The following is a 15,015-nucleotide window of genomic DNA, read 5'->3' as shown; positions in this document are numbered from 1 at the left end:
CCCTCTTTGTGGTTTAGTTGGGCTTGACATGGGTCGTACATCCCCCTTTGCATCATGATGTCTTCTCTTTATTTGCCGGAGACCATTCTTTGCATTGTACCAACAGCAGATAGATATGGAAAGAAGGTGTGGGTTGTCTTAAGAGGGCCCTGATTGTGGTGTTTCTATCAATCTAGATTTGGTTTGGGTTGATATTTTCCTGTTTATTGTTGGTATAAGCGTAAATAAGTGCATAGCTTATGGCTGATCCACGTCGTGTTTAGAGAGCAGATAGATCCTACTCAGGTCAAGGAAGTATTTATGTGCATTTAAGCTTGTAATTTGCACTGGATTGCATTGCAAGTTCTGGTTTTGAGTTGTCTATCTCAAGTCTGGGAAAATATGTACATGAAGCGTGACTTGCAAGCTCACAAACGGGTATCGGAATCTACTCTCAAGGAAAGATTCCCTGTACAGGTGATGTTACATTTATATCCTCGAGGATATATTGGTCATGGACTCCGTCCATGTGTGTGGGCCAGTTGTCGTGGATAGAAATAAATCCCATCGAAATCTAAAAGATCAATTCGACATCATTCAGGCGGCTGTGAATGTGGCGGCGTATATTCCGAGTCCACATGACTGAGCCTCAAGACCGGCTCGTTCTTGATGAAGACCAGATTCAGTCCCCATTCAGTAGAACCTAAGCTTTTGTGTTGACTGCGTCTTAACAGCCTCCTCGGCGCCCTTTTCTTCCGTAGGTTGTGTGGGTTGTTTTCGTTCTTTCTCGGGCTCCTCGCTCTTCTCTGGTTGCGACTGGGCGGTCTTCTTCTCATGCCATAGGGAATCTTCGGCTTCAATCTCGCGCAGTACTGGAGAGACATAGTCAGACACTAGCCATGTGATAGAATTGTCGGATATTAGTGAACATACCCTCATCCCACTCTCGTTCCTTCGCCTCATCGCCCGTTCCTAGCAACTTCTCCACATCGACCTTCTCTCCATTCTTGACCCGTGCAATAATCTCCGCTAGAAGTTCGAGCTTCGCATCCGTTGTCCGAGTATACGCCGCATAGCCATTCTTCAAAGTGAGCATACGAATGGCCTGCGAGCCGATCAGAGTAAAAATGATGATGTAGAAAGTCGCCGGGTTCCATTCTTTGGACTTCTCTTTCGCAGGATCCTTGCGCGCTCTGCCACCCCGAAGAAACCGGGGAATCATCGCCGTCCATACTGACGTGTCTGCGATCTTCGGAAGACGATCGGAGGTCGAATATGAGCGCCCAGCCGGACCGCGGCATTGTCTGGTAGCATTTAATGTAGAAGGAGCAGAGAATATTTGTCTGGTAAGCCCAAAGGGCCTGGATCTGAAAGTCATAGCTCTGTTCGCGTCTAGTAGTAATCGTCGATCTTTAGAAGCGGGAAAAGTCGAGGTTCGTGATAGCCTCAGGCGATAAGGCTATCATCCCCAATACGGTATAGCGCTGTTGTTGCTGCGACAACCCCCCGTTTAGAGTGTCCGGCCGATAGCGATTGCACATCAAAGGCTCGACGCGAGCGATGACCTCAGTCCTGCAGCTTCGATAATACGACCAAAAAATGGCGGTCACCGTCTTGCCGGCCAGTTCTTTAACAGAGTCTGTGAAACAGGCACTCCGTTCAACAACTACATGCTCAGACGCTACCGTGTTGTCCCTCCAAACACTCCTCCGCGGGCCGCCAAAGATGCCCGAGAAACCCACGAAACGCACAAAATCCACAAGAGAACCACCCGCAACGCCGAGTCGGACGAGAACTACCCGCGCAACGAAAGCGAAACCTGCGAATGAGGCGGGGCTCCAATCATTGGCTGATCACGACGCTGCGGCTTTGTCGAGTCAGGAGAAGCTGGTCTTTGCTACGGAGGTGTTCAATGCTACACTAAAGACCCTCACGGATGCCGCGAAGATATCTACAGCAAAGCGACAGAATAATACCCCCGATACTGCTGGCCCCGATGCGGGCATCGTCTCGGCTGCGGAGTGCGCCAGGCTTTCTTTGTCAACACTGCGCTCTCTTAAAAATGATGCCGGGAACGACCAATTTCCAAACATGCAGCTTGAGCAGGGGCTGTGTGTTCTTGCGGGAAAGCTTATCTCCCTAGGGCTGAACGACATGGCATACAAAGAGCTGAGGCTACTAAAGCGGAGAATCCAACAACATCTGGATGGTGGGAAAGCCGGGAAGAAGACTGCAGAAGCGAAGGAGATGGCGGAGGAAGAAGCCTCGAAAGAACGGATGTCTGATCTCTTGACGTTTGCTCACATTTCGAACGCGAAATCGCTGTACGGCTTGCTTGTTCCCTATCACTCGAATGTGATGCGGCTATTTGCTGCGGATAGAAGAGCCTCCACGATCCAGAAGGTTTGCCCTTCTTTACAACTTTCTGATTTGAGTAGCCCTGCTCAAGTTATTCTGGCTGCCGTGAAATTGGGTCAACTACCAAATGACAAAGCTGCGCTTCAGCTTCAGTTACTATCAAATACAGTCCTAGCGCTTTGCTCGGGGTCATCTTTCTCGAAGGATGAGGCCTCAAATAGTCTGAAGCCAACGACATCATTGGCCTTGCAATTACTTTCCCTCGAGGTTAGATGCCTGGGCTGGAAGTTATCTGGTCATGTCTGTGATGAGAGCAAAGAAGTGTTCGATCCTTTGCTTCGCTATTTTGGTAATTTTTCTCACCGGAGCAAGGGCATTGAGAAAGCCGAGTTTGCTACAATCTACAAAGCGGTTACCCGGCTGCAAACATCCATTGCAGAGATTATGAAGAAGTCTTCGGAAACACAAAACGCCAACCAGGCTGCGAAGCTCATGACCCTTCTCGGCCAGCTCGCTTTCGACGCAGGCTGCTTTGACGAATCCATGAAGCTGTTCGCACAAGCCATCAACCCACTCTCAAAAACCCAGTCTCTTTCGCTGGCAACAGTTCGGTGTAAAATCGCATCTGTCCATTTCCAGGCTTCGAAGACATCGAAAAAGTTCCTGGATGGAGCTTTGGATTCTGTATCAGAGGCAACTCAATCCCTAGGGTTGCAATTAAGAGGCAGCGCAAACGACCTAGATGAACTTCTGGTGGAAGCTGCGAGACTGAAGAAGCTGGCTCTTGCGTGGTTCGGAGAGACTATCACAAAAAGTAGCGAGACTGAAAGCGAGGAAAACGAAGTTGTCAGTCAGATCAGGGAATATTTACAAGCATTCATCAGGTTCCTCAGACGCTATGTTGGACGCCAACCAGCAGAAGATGGTGACGAAAAGGAGATTGAGATGTTCAACAAACGCATTTCAATTTCCAGGAGCATTATTCTAGCTGCTATTGATTCGACTGTCGCAATTGGAAAACTTTCAATCATGTCTCAAAGGCCACCCTGGGAAGACATGCATCCAATTCTGACTGATTCCTACCGCCTGCTTTCCACGATTGAATCTCCCAATGAAGAAAGCGCAGAGACAACAGAAAACCTGGGAATGGCACTTGTCAAGCTTTCAAACCTGTTTTGGTCTCGATACATCAAAGAAAAAGAGGCTGGACAGGGTTATCGCGAGCTTATACCTCTTCTCAAACAATCTACCCAGATGCTTTCAAGCTGCTCGCCTTCTCAACGCAACACGGCATTTGCAGCCCTCAAGTTTGAGAGAATGGCTCATCTGTACATCGAGGGCAATATGTACATTGACTCAGAGCAGATGTTCCGAAAATCGATTGAAGAATACATTCTCTCAGGTACTCTAGAGCAGATCGTTAAGATCAGCGGAGGACACAATCCAAGTTCGGTCAACCAGGACCCCAAGAGTCCCAGTTTCATGCTTGGCCGTGTATTGACCGCTTTCCTGAAAATGAAGCTGCGCAGGAAGGGATCCCATCCCTCCATTGTCTATGATGATGTTGAGCTAGAATTCGAACAGAGAGGTCTACTTCTTGAATGGCAGATGAGCTTGCTTGTTGACATGCATAGCTATTGTTCAAATGAAGAAGAGTTTCGCTTGATGCTTGGCTCGGCTGTTTCCTCCCTCCTCGATCTCTACCCCCCTACCGTCTACCCTATTCGTCATTCTCGTGTGATTCTCTCTGCCTTGCGGCTTCTACTGGAACAGCCTACTGCCTTGGATTCGTCTTTGATTGAAACTCTGCTGGATGCAGGAACAGAAGTTTTGAATAGCGGTCTACAAGTCCGAGATGACATTGAGCTCGCTTCATTCGCAATCCATATTAGCAACTCATTGCGCGTTATCATCGGCTTCCACCGCGGCAAGATTGACGCAAGCGAACTAGATGAAACGCTTGCATCCTGGACTTCATTGGCGCGCAAGTCCCATGACTGGAAAACACTGCTGCTCTGCATCAATGACACGGACTACTGGGTCTTGCAGTTGAAAGCCCTGGTTGACTATACCGAAATTCATGGGCTTTGGAAGGCCCAACTGTGCACATTGGAACTGATATTGCGTGCCGCGGAGCTCCAACAATCAGGGGATTTGTCAGACGCCATCATCATTCTGTCGCGCTTGGTACTGCAGAATTGTCGCCTGGGCTACTGCCAAAAGGCAGGTGAACTCCTTTCGCGTGGCGAGCAGTATCTTGCCCAAACCAAGGTGTCCTCTCTTGCTACAATTTCCTACAAAGTTGCACGGGCGGAATATCTTCTGGAGACCGGAGAGCCGGAGAAAGCTGCCGCCGTTCTTTCAGCAGCCCGCACACTCTATGAAAAATGCCAGAAGTCAGAACTAAGCAACTTGACTGTGCTGTCGAAGATCTCATGGGAAAGACTGGTAGCAGATGCCGCCTTTGTTCAGTCCAGGTTGTTCTCCGCACAGGGCTCGGCAACCCAGGCTCTGTACTTCGCCAAGTTGTCTGTAAGGCTCAACTGCCGCATATGGGCTAAGGTTGAGAGGCTCGCCCAGAGAAAGCAGGACAAGTTGTTACCTTCTTCAGGAAGTTCTGATGTTGAGGCAGTTGCTGATGGTGTCGCAAAGCTTGACTTGTCGCAAAATGGGTCTTCCCCGGATGTCTCTGCCAGCTACGTCCAAGGTGCGCCTTTCTGGCCGCATTTGGGCTCCCACCATACCTGCTTGTTGAACCTCGCCACATTATCTGCCCACCATGGCTTGTTCCAGGATGCTATCTATTACGGCGAACAAGCGCTGAAGATTGACAAAACCCTCGATGCTAATGCACGCCTACTTGCGGCGCAGACCCAGCTTGGTTGTCATTGGATTCTCAGTGGACATATGAGCGAGGGACAGGATCATCTCTCTGCAGCGGCCGAGTCATCTAAACAAACTCAAAGAAGTATTGAAACCGTGTCATTTCAGATGGCGCTTGCGTCTTTGTACAAGACGCAGGGTGCACACGATAAGGCTCTCCGCGTTCTCCTTGAAGCAGGAAAAATCATCACGGCTGTCACCTCTGCTGATATGCCTGCCAGTTTGGAGGTATCAGGCATGGCTGAAATCGAAGAAAAGATGGACAAGTTACGAGTTAGAGCAAGCAGCCGGCGGACCCCGGTGCCTCGAACCCCCACACCTACTACGACTACTACTACTACTACTACTACTACCACTACTACTACTGCTCGACGGACCCGTGCAACTAGTTCCGTTGCGACAAAAACTACAAAGAAAGCCCCAGCTCCAAAACCAACTCTCCCCGAAGTTCAATCTAAATCACTATTACAAATGAAAGGCAACATCCTCAGACAGCAAGCTGATTGCCTGCGGGAATTGCGCGACTTTGAGCGATCTGCGCAAACCCTTGCAGAGGCTAGACAATTTGCCGTAGCCCGGGAAAGCAAGATCACTCTGGAGATCGGTGAAAGCGAGCATCTGTTGGCTGATGCAATTCGCCGTTTTGCCAGCCATGCCGTGTACTGCGTTTTACCTGAATCTACAATCTCGCTGCCGTCACTCAAAACACCAAGCAAGACGGCAGATGAGCCTAGTTTACCCCCGGCAAAGCCGTCGACAAGGAGGACCAGGGCTCCAGCCAAAACAACGCGCACCAAGGCTCAACGAGCTAGTGACGACTTTTCGGTTATGCTGTCCAAGGCAAGCGATTGTCTCGCCAGTGTCTTCTCTGATGCCACAATTCTAGGCTCAACACTTGATAGTCATGCAGCGTCTCGCTTGATGAGTCGGATCTCTATGCTATCGCATGCGACTTCTCCCGGGATTCCAGCGACTCTGGCTCAGTCGCCTGCAAATATGAATGGTAAGTTTTGCGAAATCATTTCGGTTTGATGTGTATCTAATTTTTCAATTAGAAATTGGACGTGTTGGCGCATTTGCCCGAGAACGCATGGCGATTGATATCGATCGACAGCTGGCTGATTTTGCCGACCCTCTTCTTTGGCCAGCCTCATTCCCCTCAGCTGTTGAGTTGGACAGTGATCTTTGCTCCAACTTCACACAGGATTACGTCGACATTCTGCCCGAAACTTGGAATGTCCTCTCTTTGTCATTGAGTGCAGACCGCACCGAATTTGTGGTTTCACGACTCCAAAAAGACCGTTCGCCGTTCCTTCTGCGTCTTCCCCTCCACCGAGGAAACTCGGAAGACGACGAGGAAGAGCAATTCACTTTTGAGGATGGAAAAGAGGAAATGCAGGAACTCATCAAACTCGCCAACGAAAGTGCACATGCGGCCAAGGCCCAGACGGACAAGTTGTCGAAGAAGGAATGGTGGAAGACGCGCGAAGCGCTCGATCGTCGGATGGAAAGTGTGCTTCAGAATATTGAGAACATATGGTTTGGAGGGTTCCGCGGTGTGTTCTCGCCACTGTCACGGGAGACTACCGCGTTAGCCCGGTTTGCGAGCACCTTCCAAAGTATCCTTGACAAGCATCTTCCTTCTCGGCAGAAGGGTGGCAAAGCCGACGGACCCCGGCTCACGCTACATCAGAATGTAGTAGACTTGTTCATTGGTCTTCGCGATCTCGAGGAGCAAGAAGAACCCGAAGACACACTGATGGATCTTCTCTACTTTGTCGTGGATATCCTACAATTCCAGGGCGAGCGCAATGCCTACGACGAGATTGACTTTGACATGATGGTCGTAGACACTCTTGATGCCCTGCGAGGCTACCACGATGCTGCACGCGATGAACTTGCAGCCCGGCCACCGAGACATACAATCCTCGTACTCGACAAAGCTCTCCACCTGTTCCCATGGGAGTCACTTCCTTGTCTCCAAGGATACCCTGTCTGTCGCGTCCCATCCCTCGAATGTCTCCGGGATCGCGTCCTCCAATTCCGCACAGCATCCTCCGGAGCCATCGTGGACCGCAAATCCGGCGCCTTCGTCCTCAACCCAACAGGCGACCTACGCACAACACAAACGACATTCGAACAAGACCTCTCCCGGTTCAAATCCTGGACTGCAGTCGTGCAGCGCGAACCAACCGAAGACGAATTCCGCGACGCACTGGAAAAGAAGGATCTATTCCTCTACTTTGGCCACGGCAGCGGCGCACAATACATTCGCGGCCGTACGGTCAAGCGACTCACGCAATGTGCTGTTACTTTCCTCATGGGATGTAGCAGTGGCACTTTGACCGAAGCTGGCGAGTATGAGCCCTACGGCACGCCGATGAATTATCTTCATGCGGGCAGCCCCGCGCTTGTGGCTACGCTGTGGGATGTCACGGATCGGGATATTGATCGGTTTACTACGACTGCCTTTGATGCGTGGGGTTTGGTTGAGAAGGATAAGAAGGACAAGACTCGACAGGAGGATGTTGGGCTTGACACGGCGATTGCACGGTCGAGGGGTGCGTGTGTATTGAAGTATCTGAATGGTGCCGCGCCTGTTGTTTATGGAGTTCCGGTATTTTTGGAGTGAATCTGGGGTGTTTCTCTTTCTTACTGTGTATATATACCTTGGCGTTTACCCCACTGTGGGCAGCAATCTGATTTGACTCTTATACATACTCAAGGGATATGAAGTTAATAGACCAATGTCTACCTGTGTTATGGCCTAAGATGCTGTTAATAGACCAAACAATGCCCAGCGTAATAGCTCTAAGCTTCAACATCAGATAATATCACAATCCTATACAAAATCCGAAATAGGAAGAATAGTCCTATCAAAGTGGGCCTTTTCCCCTCATGCGGGCCACCTCCCCATAAAACGTCAACGTCTCCCCCGTTCTCGGCCTGTTTTTTTCTCTCCTGCACATCCTCTCATACATCATGTCCGTCATCACAAACGCAACCATCGCCTCCTTCGGCGGCAAGCTCCTAAAGCTAAGCCATGCCGCCACAACCACCAAATGCGAGATGAAATTCAACCTCTTCTTGCCCCCGCAAGCCCAGACACAGAAAGTCCCCGTGCTCATCTACCTCTCCGGTCTGACCTGCACCGCCGATAACTGTTCCGAGAAGGGCTTTTTCCAGCACGGTGCTAGCAAGAAGGGAATTGCCGTGCTGTACCCTGATACCAGCCCACGTATGTGTCTATGTCTATTATGCGTCAATTTATCTTGCACATCAATTCACGCTATCCTGTCGAAAGTAAAGAAAAACATAATTAACTTACCTTTCTATTCAGGCGGCCTCAACATCCAAGGCGAGGATGACGCGTACGACTTCGGCTCCGGTGCCGGCTTCTACGTCGACGCCACTAAAGCCCCCTACAACGCCGGCTATAACATGTATAGCTATGTCACCGAAGAGCTGCCAAAGACTGTCTTTGCTGCATTCCCGCAGTTGGATGCCGGTCGTGTTAGTATCACCGGTCACAGTATGGGTGGACACGGTGCTCTCACTTTGGTAAGTTATAGAACATCTGTCATAATTCGGAAGTTTTCTATATGGAACTATAGCTAGAAGAAAATATACTTGTTGGGGCCTTGTCTAACCAATTCATCAGTTCCTCCGCAACCCGGGCAAGTACAAGTCCGTCTCTGCGTTCGCGCCGATCACGAACCCGACGAACTGTCCCTGGGGCCAGAAGGCGTTCAAGGGTTACTTCGGTGATGATCAGCAGGATAAGTGGAAGGAACACGATGCTACTGAGTTGATTAAGAAATGGAGTGGGGGTCCGCTGGATATTCTGGTTGACGTGGTGGGTTTCCTCCTTTGCTTTATTCTGTCCCTCCATTATATACCTCGTACAACATCTAATCCATATCCAGGGCACCGGCGACAACTTCTACAAACAAGGCCAACTCCTACCGGAGAACTTCGAAGCCGCAGCCCGTGACGCGGGCATCACCGGATTGAATATTCGCTACCAGCCGGACTATGATCACTCCTATTATACCATGGCTACCTTTGCGGATGACCATGTTGAGCATGCGGCCAAGTATCTCTTTGCATAGTGTGTGCTCTTCTCTTAACTTCTAATCTCAAAATTATGTTTTACTTGCATATATCTTTTGTAAACCGGATCTGATGGTTCTTTTTTTTTTGCTCAAGTGAGCGTCAGGTTGTTAGGTCCATGATCTAGATGGGGTTGGGATTTTGAGGGCAAAGCTGATGCTGGGGAAATGCTGCCTGTAAACTAGATTATCCTCCGTTTAGCACGGGACGCCAATCTATTCGGCAACTGGATATCGTCGCTAGTCCTGGGATTTATATCGCTTACTAAGAACTAAGATGTAGAGTTCCGTTCTAGTATATCTTAATAAATATAGATTCGGAGAAAGGCTAGTGGAGCTTATCCGATCGGGATATCTAGGAATAGAAATACTTTATGCAGGGTACAATTCTGGAGTCAACCACGAAGGCAAGGAGCCAAGAGGTATAATCATCATGCCAGCAGTATCAATATCAGGAGTGGCAACACTGCCCACCATTACTGTGGCAGCTAAAACCTGCAGCAGGGATTATTGGCAATCTAGCGAGCAGATCACCAGAGGCTTTGACGAAAGTGACACTCTCAGCAGGATTTGTGGTTGGTGACGACAGTCTTGGCAGACTCGGAGATGGGAACTGGAATGGGAATGGCATTGGAACAGAGTTTGTTGCAGATGTACTAGACGGCGTCGAAGATGGAGCAGAACTCGAAGAAATTGGAGAAGTTGTTGGAGCATAGGAGGGTACGGGACTGCAATAGAGCTCGAGCTGATAATTGACGTGCTAAATGACGAAGGGGTGCAATGAAGCTGGAGCGACTAGCATCCCATGTGCTTGATACAAGCGCCCAACACATACTACGTGTTGGTGCACCCCAAGATGCAAAGAGTCGGATCAAGTAATCTTAGGAACAAGGGCTGTCATGACCTGGCTATATAAAAACACAACCTTAGTATGTGTGAAATTAAAAACTTGCATATATATAAACTCTTAAACTTATCTTCTGTGGACGTTAGCTTTGTTACCGAGGATCGTGTACGGCTAGTTACTCGTGCTAGGATGTCTCTGTTAAGAATTGAGAAGGCTATGAAGGATAAGGGTGTAATATAAAGATTAATTAATGCAAGAGCTACGGAGTATCTAGGCGAGTGTCTAGCCAATCTTGCGCGCGCTGTCTCACATGAAGCACAGGGGTAGATAAATGCTTGAAAAGGATTCGAGCGTCATGCGCTAGAAATCCCTAGCCAATTTTGATGCGTCCATTACAATCAGCTAGATGCACCAATGGTTGCGTGTTTTAGATGTGTCCCCAGTGCATTCGACTCAGAACAGGGAGAGGCAAGTCCGTGCCATCGTAAAATTTCCACCGCGAGATGCGGTAGCATACGGTGAACAGGGATTCGCACCGAATGGCGGGGCGGCTTGGGAGATAGATCAGGACTATTAAAGTCACGTCTAGCCTTGGGAAGGTAAGGATAGAGATTAACCGGCAGTCTATTCTAGTACTCCTTAATAATTCAATTACACTTCTATATATACTCGAACTGATTATGGCAACTCTCTTCATTCCATCTACGTACTCCACTTCACACCCATTGAAATTGAAACTCGACACAAGACAGAAAAACAACCCTATTTCGGTTTTGTCTTGTGAAGTAGGCAAGGGAAAGAGGAAGATGAACCAGAAAACGCCGAGTGGTGGGCGGATACAAATGAACACCACAATGCGAATGCACCATGAGCGTAAGTAGATCATGGGGAAGCAAGAAGCAAGTTATATACTCGGAACTTTTGGAAGGGTAGATTCTTTTTGTTTCTGGTTTGCTCCCGAAAGTTTGATCCACTATTCTTGGGGGTTCAAGCTGGACAAGTATGGTATCGGGATCGGGCTTGGGATGAAGTAGATGGTATAGATGATGGCGAAGTCACAGGGCAACATGAGGAGAGACGTCACCTCGTCGCGTCAAAACGTAAATATGGAAAATGGATGGGGGGGAATCTAGAAAGCAGATAGAGAGGAGAAAAGGAAACTTCATGCGCTCAATCGTTGGATGAATGACTGTTCGAAGGTGCATGTTAGTTGCATGTTATGTAGATTGAAAACAGTAGCACTTACCGGGAAGAATTGCCGGAACCCTTTCACGTCCAACTGGCTCATTGCGGTCAGGAACTCTTCGATGAGATCGGCCCCCATGCCCATGCCGGGCAGTTCCTGGTTACGCAAGTATTCCACATACTCCATGCCTGTCTTGGAGTAGATGGTGCGTTGCAAAGCGCCGGCCTCGGCAAGAACCTGCTTGGCTTGTGCGTCTTTGGAGTTGAAGGATGGCGTCGTGGGGAGTGCCCAGCACAGAGGTGAGAACCGGGTGATCATGAATCCACCAAAGCCGGGGAGTGCGGCTTGGGTAGGTGCGGCGCCGCTAGCAGCGGCAGGGGCAATGTCAGGTCCGCCCCAACAGCTTGCCATACGGCCCAAGACGGAGAACGCCATCTTGGCGGTTGTGAAGTCCTCAATATCTTTGGCGAAATGTTCGATCGTGGTGATCACGGTTTCGAAGATAGACTGGTTCCTCTCGCTAATGATGACAGTGCCCAAATCATTGTTCAGCACAGCCAGCAAGAAGTTCAGATATTCGCGCTTCAACTCGGCAAGCTGAATCTCGTCATCGGTGCCGGTTGTTGGATCAGCAATACCAGAGAAGACTCGCTGCAAGAAAGGAGTCAGGAGAGTGTCGAGGATGCTGTAGATCTCACCCTTGAACCCAAAGATGACCTGATCGAGAAGGCGGAGGAACAGCGCCATCTCGTCGCGCGACGAAGTCTGGGTCAAGAGCCCATCAATCCATCGGGGGAGTTGGGGGAGAATCTGCGCGCCCAGAACACCAATTAGCCGCGAGAACGCAAAGCGAGCAGCAGTCCGGATATTGAACGAGAACTTGAGAGATTCAAGCGCAACCAGGGTCGCTTCAGCCACCTGGGCGAAAGCCACCGAGACCTCGGGAGCCGGGAGAGCAGCGGGCGAGCTGGTGCCCGGCTGCCAGTCTGAGTAACCACGGGCGAGGGTTCCGAGAGCCATAATATCGTGGTGAATCTGCAGCAACGCGCGTTCGTCCTTGGCCTTGGCGGCTTCGAGGTTACGCTCCATGTCGCTGAAGACAGGGTTCATCACCGACTGGGCGTAGAGAACCTGCTTGTCTGCACTGACACTCGGGGTGGAGGAAATGATTCCAACGGACTCGAAAAGGTACAGCTGGCTGTTGAACACGGCATCGGCGGAGCCCTCGTGGTCCTCGGAAGACATCTCATCACCGTCATCACCCTCCGAAGGCACCTCGGCCTGGATAACCAGCAAGTCACTCAATGCCTCTACAACAGTCTGTGCCACATTGCCAATTTGGCTACGCAGCTGTCTAGCTAGCCGCTGGAACAGATACCAAGAACGAGTCTTGACTTTTCGAACGGGGTGGTGCACAAGCTGGAGGAAGCTCTCCAGAACTCCGGGGATGAGATGAGAGTGGTGAGTGAAGAATGAACTATAACGAACACATATTTCCATGTACTGAAGTTGCGTCGCGGGGTGGGTGAATGATCGGATATCGGACTCTACCATTGCAAGCATCATCTCGATGAGACGGTTCGCAGCCATGCCAGTAGGGGCGCCCTTCATGTATAGACTGCCGCCCCTGACGGCCAGATCGCCAAACAAGAACATCTCGTGCAAAGCGAGATCTAGGTCACGCCAGTCGAGCTGTCCACCGGATTCCCGCAGTTTTTGGAAAGTGGTTCCCACCACCTCTGAAATTGCATCGATGTAAAGCTGCTCATCGGCAGAGGCAATGATTTGCTGCAAAACACCCAGTCTCTTGCGCAGATCTTGGAACTCTGCCTCATCTGTCTGCTCGTCCTCCTCGCCCCAGTTCGAGGTCTCGTCGTACCGCATTTTCGCAATAATCGCTTTCAAAATCGGAAGCAGGATGGACTTGTTTCGCTCCTCGAAGGACGGGTTCGCCTTGGCGAATTTCCGGATGTAGGTGAGCATGTCGCTGACGCAAGGAATGACGGTCGAGCAAACTTCGTCATATTCGTCGGAGAAGAAACGCAAAATGTGCGGCAGGAAGACCTGCAAAAGGTTCTCTGCCTGCTCCTTGACAGGACCGGCGTCATTATCCAATACTCGCACAATATCCACGACTGTGTTGTTAACCAGCTTGGCAACCGTCTCTGCCAAATCAGTATCGTACTTGAATGTGAATCGGCTCTCCCGTAGTGGGGGGCTGTTAGACAACTGCGTGATAATGGAGTCGAGGTTCAGGAAAGCGATCATCTCAATTTTGTCCGAAGGCTTCATTTTCTTGCCAATGATCTCGGTGAAGACATCCACGGCCGCATCGCGCACCCGCTGTTCTCCCTCCCGCAGCTCCTGTTTCTCGGCCCGTCCAAGCTGCTGGAAGAGCAGGTCCAGCATGGTCTGGTTCACGACAAGACCAATATCAATCCAGCTGACCCAGCTACCAACAGCCTTCAAGCACATCTCGACAATCATATCATCACCTTCCCGCCACACTGCCAAAATCTCCTGCCAGGAGTTGGCAATTTTCTGCATGTCCCTCTCACGGATCAGGTCCTTCAACGCATTCGCCTTGTCCTGTTCCCCGCGAGATCTGGAAACCAGCACATCGCCAATCTCCTCGTGAATCGAGCTCAGCACACGCAGGTAAAAGATAACTCCAATTTGGCTATCCCGGCCGGTGGACTTGTAGGTCAGGTTCAGTAGATCGTCGATGCAGGACTCCCAGCCGTTCGCGTAGAGGGTGGAGAAGAGGAAAGTAACGGTCTGTGCAATTTTGTTCTGGATATAAGGAGCGTCGGGGGTGGCAGTGGCCTCCGGTCCGTAGGCCTGGCGGATGTAGGCTAGCACGCTATCTCGAACGGCGCCGATCGAGGCCTGATCGATCAAGCCGACCTGGGCGGCGCTATTGACAATCTCCAGACTGACATGCCGTACGACTTCGGGCCGCTGTGGGGTTTGAGTGAAGAGAGAAAGGCAGACCTGCCATCCGGAGGGGTCGGAGCGGAGTTGGTTGAGGTATTCGTAGGCTTGCGATTTTAGGGCTGTGTCGGAGGATGGATTCCAGGCGATCTCAATGGCATTTGCTACCTGGGATGTGTCAATCATCTTGTGTGCTGAGCTGAGGAACGTTCAAAGTTTCGGAGGGGTTGAAACGGCGGGGGAGGGGCCCTGTTTGGGGTGGAATTTTTTTTTGTACTGGAGGGTGAATATAATTGGGAGACTCACCTGTTCTTCCATCTTCCAGTCTCCCTTTTATGTGTGGGAAGGAGAGAGGGAAATGAAATGTCGGGGAGGTGTTGTGTTGTCAAAATTGTTTTTTGGTGGAGATATGACCTGCGGGCATTTCAACTGGATATCGTAATCGATCCCGTGCCAGTTTCCGCCTTCGCTTGCCAAGAGAGTGTCAAGTCTACAAGATTTATAGCGTCTCAGAGGGATATGAAAGAGATCTGAAAATGTGATGTTCTTTGTGTTTTCCCAAATAGGACAAGGGGCTTCCACACAGTTGTTTTTGGACCCGAAGCTTTATTTGAACGTCATATATGTACTAGACTTGCTATACTCATTGCTAACTATGTAAGGCTTCAAACTAGCTCAATGCCAAAATTGTTCTAATCTTTATTTTTAGGTCTATA

The 15,015-nt window shown here is 50.0% G+C and overlaps 5 protein-coding genes across 5 annotated transcripts; 3 read left to right on the top strand and 2 right to left on the bottom strand.

Moving 5' to 3' along the window:
* Positions 1–672: 672 nt before the first annotated feature.
* N7447_002258 (DUF5321 domain-containing protein) lies at positions 673–1,360 on the bottom strand (the record flags this gene model as incomplete). Its single annotated transcript, XM_057226533.1, has 2 exons — positions 673–851; positions 913–1,360. Coding segments are annotated over 2 exons (627 nt in total), but the record flags the coding sequence as incomplete, so codon positions are not given.
* A 218-nt stretch (positions 1,361–1,578) lies between these two features.
* On the top strand, positions 1,579–7,852 carry N7447_002257 (C50 family peptidase; the record flags this gene model as incomplete). Its single annotated transcript, XM_057226532.1, has 2 exons — positions 1,579–6,223; positions 6,276–7,852. The coding sequence occupies 2 exons, from the start codon at positions 1,579–1,581 to the stop codon at positions 7,850–7,852; spliced, it is 6,222 nt and encodes a 2,073-aa protein (XP_057090548.1).
* Positions 7,853–8,202: 350 nt separating this feature from the next.
* On the top strand, positions 8,203–9,332 carry N7447_002256 (S-formylglutathione hydrolase; the record flags this gene model as incomplete). Its single annotated transcript, XM_057226531.1, has 4 exons — positions 8,203–8,458; positions 8,561–8,781; positions 8,882–9,076; positions 9,147–9,332. The coding sequence occupies 4 exons, from the start codon at positions 8,203–8,205 to the stop codon at positions 9,330–9,332; spliced, it is 858 nt and encodes a 285-aa protein (XP_057090547.1).
* A 433-nt stretch (positions 9,333–9,765) lies between these two features.
* N7447_002255 (uncharacterized protein) lies at positions 9,766–10,048 on the top strand (the record flags this gene model as incomplete). Its single annotated transcript, XM_057226530.1, is given in 2 exon segments — positions 9,766–9,883; positions 9,900–10,048. The coding sequence occupies 2 exon segments, from the start codon at positions 9,766–9,768 to the stop codon at positions 10,046–10,048; spliced, it is 267 nt and encodes an 88-aa protein (XP_057090546.1).
* Positions 10,049–11,341: 1,293 nt separating this feature from the next.
* N7447_002254 (Ran GTPase-binding protein LOS1) lies at positions 11,342–14,485 on the bottom strand (the record flags this gene model as incomplete). Its single annotated transcript, XM_057226529.1, has 2 exons — positions 11,342–11,368; positions 11,426–14,485. 2 exons carry the CDS (start codon positions 14,483–14,485, stop codon positions 11,342–11,344), a joined length of 3,087 nt encoding a protein of 1,028 aa, XP_057090545.1.
* Positions 14,486–15,015: the final 530 nt, after the last annotated feature.

Source organism: Penicillium robsamsonii (genome assembly GCF_028829455.1).
Source record: "Penicillium robsamsonii strain IBT 29466 chromosome Unknown utg000001l_segment0_segment0, whole genome shotgun sequence".
NCBI classification, from domain to species: domain Eukaryota; kingdom Fungi; phylum Ascomycota; class Eurotiomycetes; order Eurotiales; family Aspergillaceae; genus Penicillium; species Penicillium robsamsonii.
This window is presented reverse-complemented; position numbering and strand designations above follow the sequence as displayed.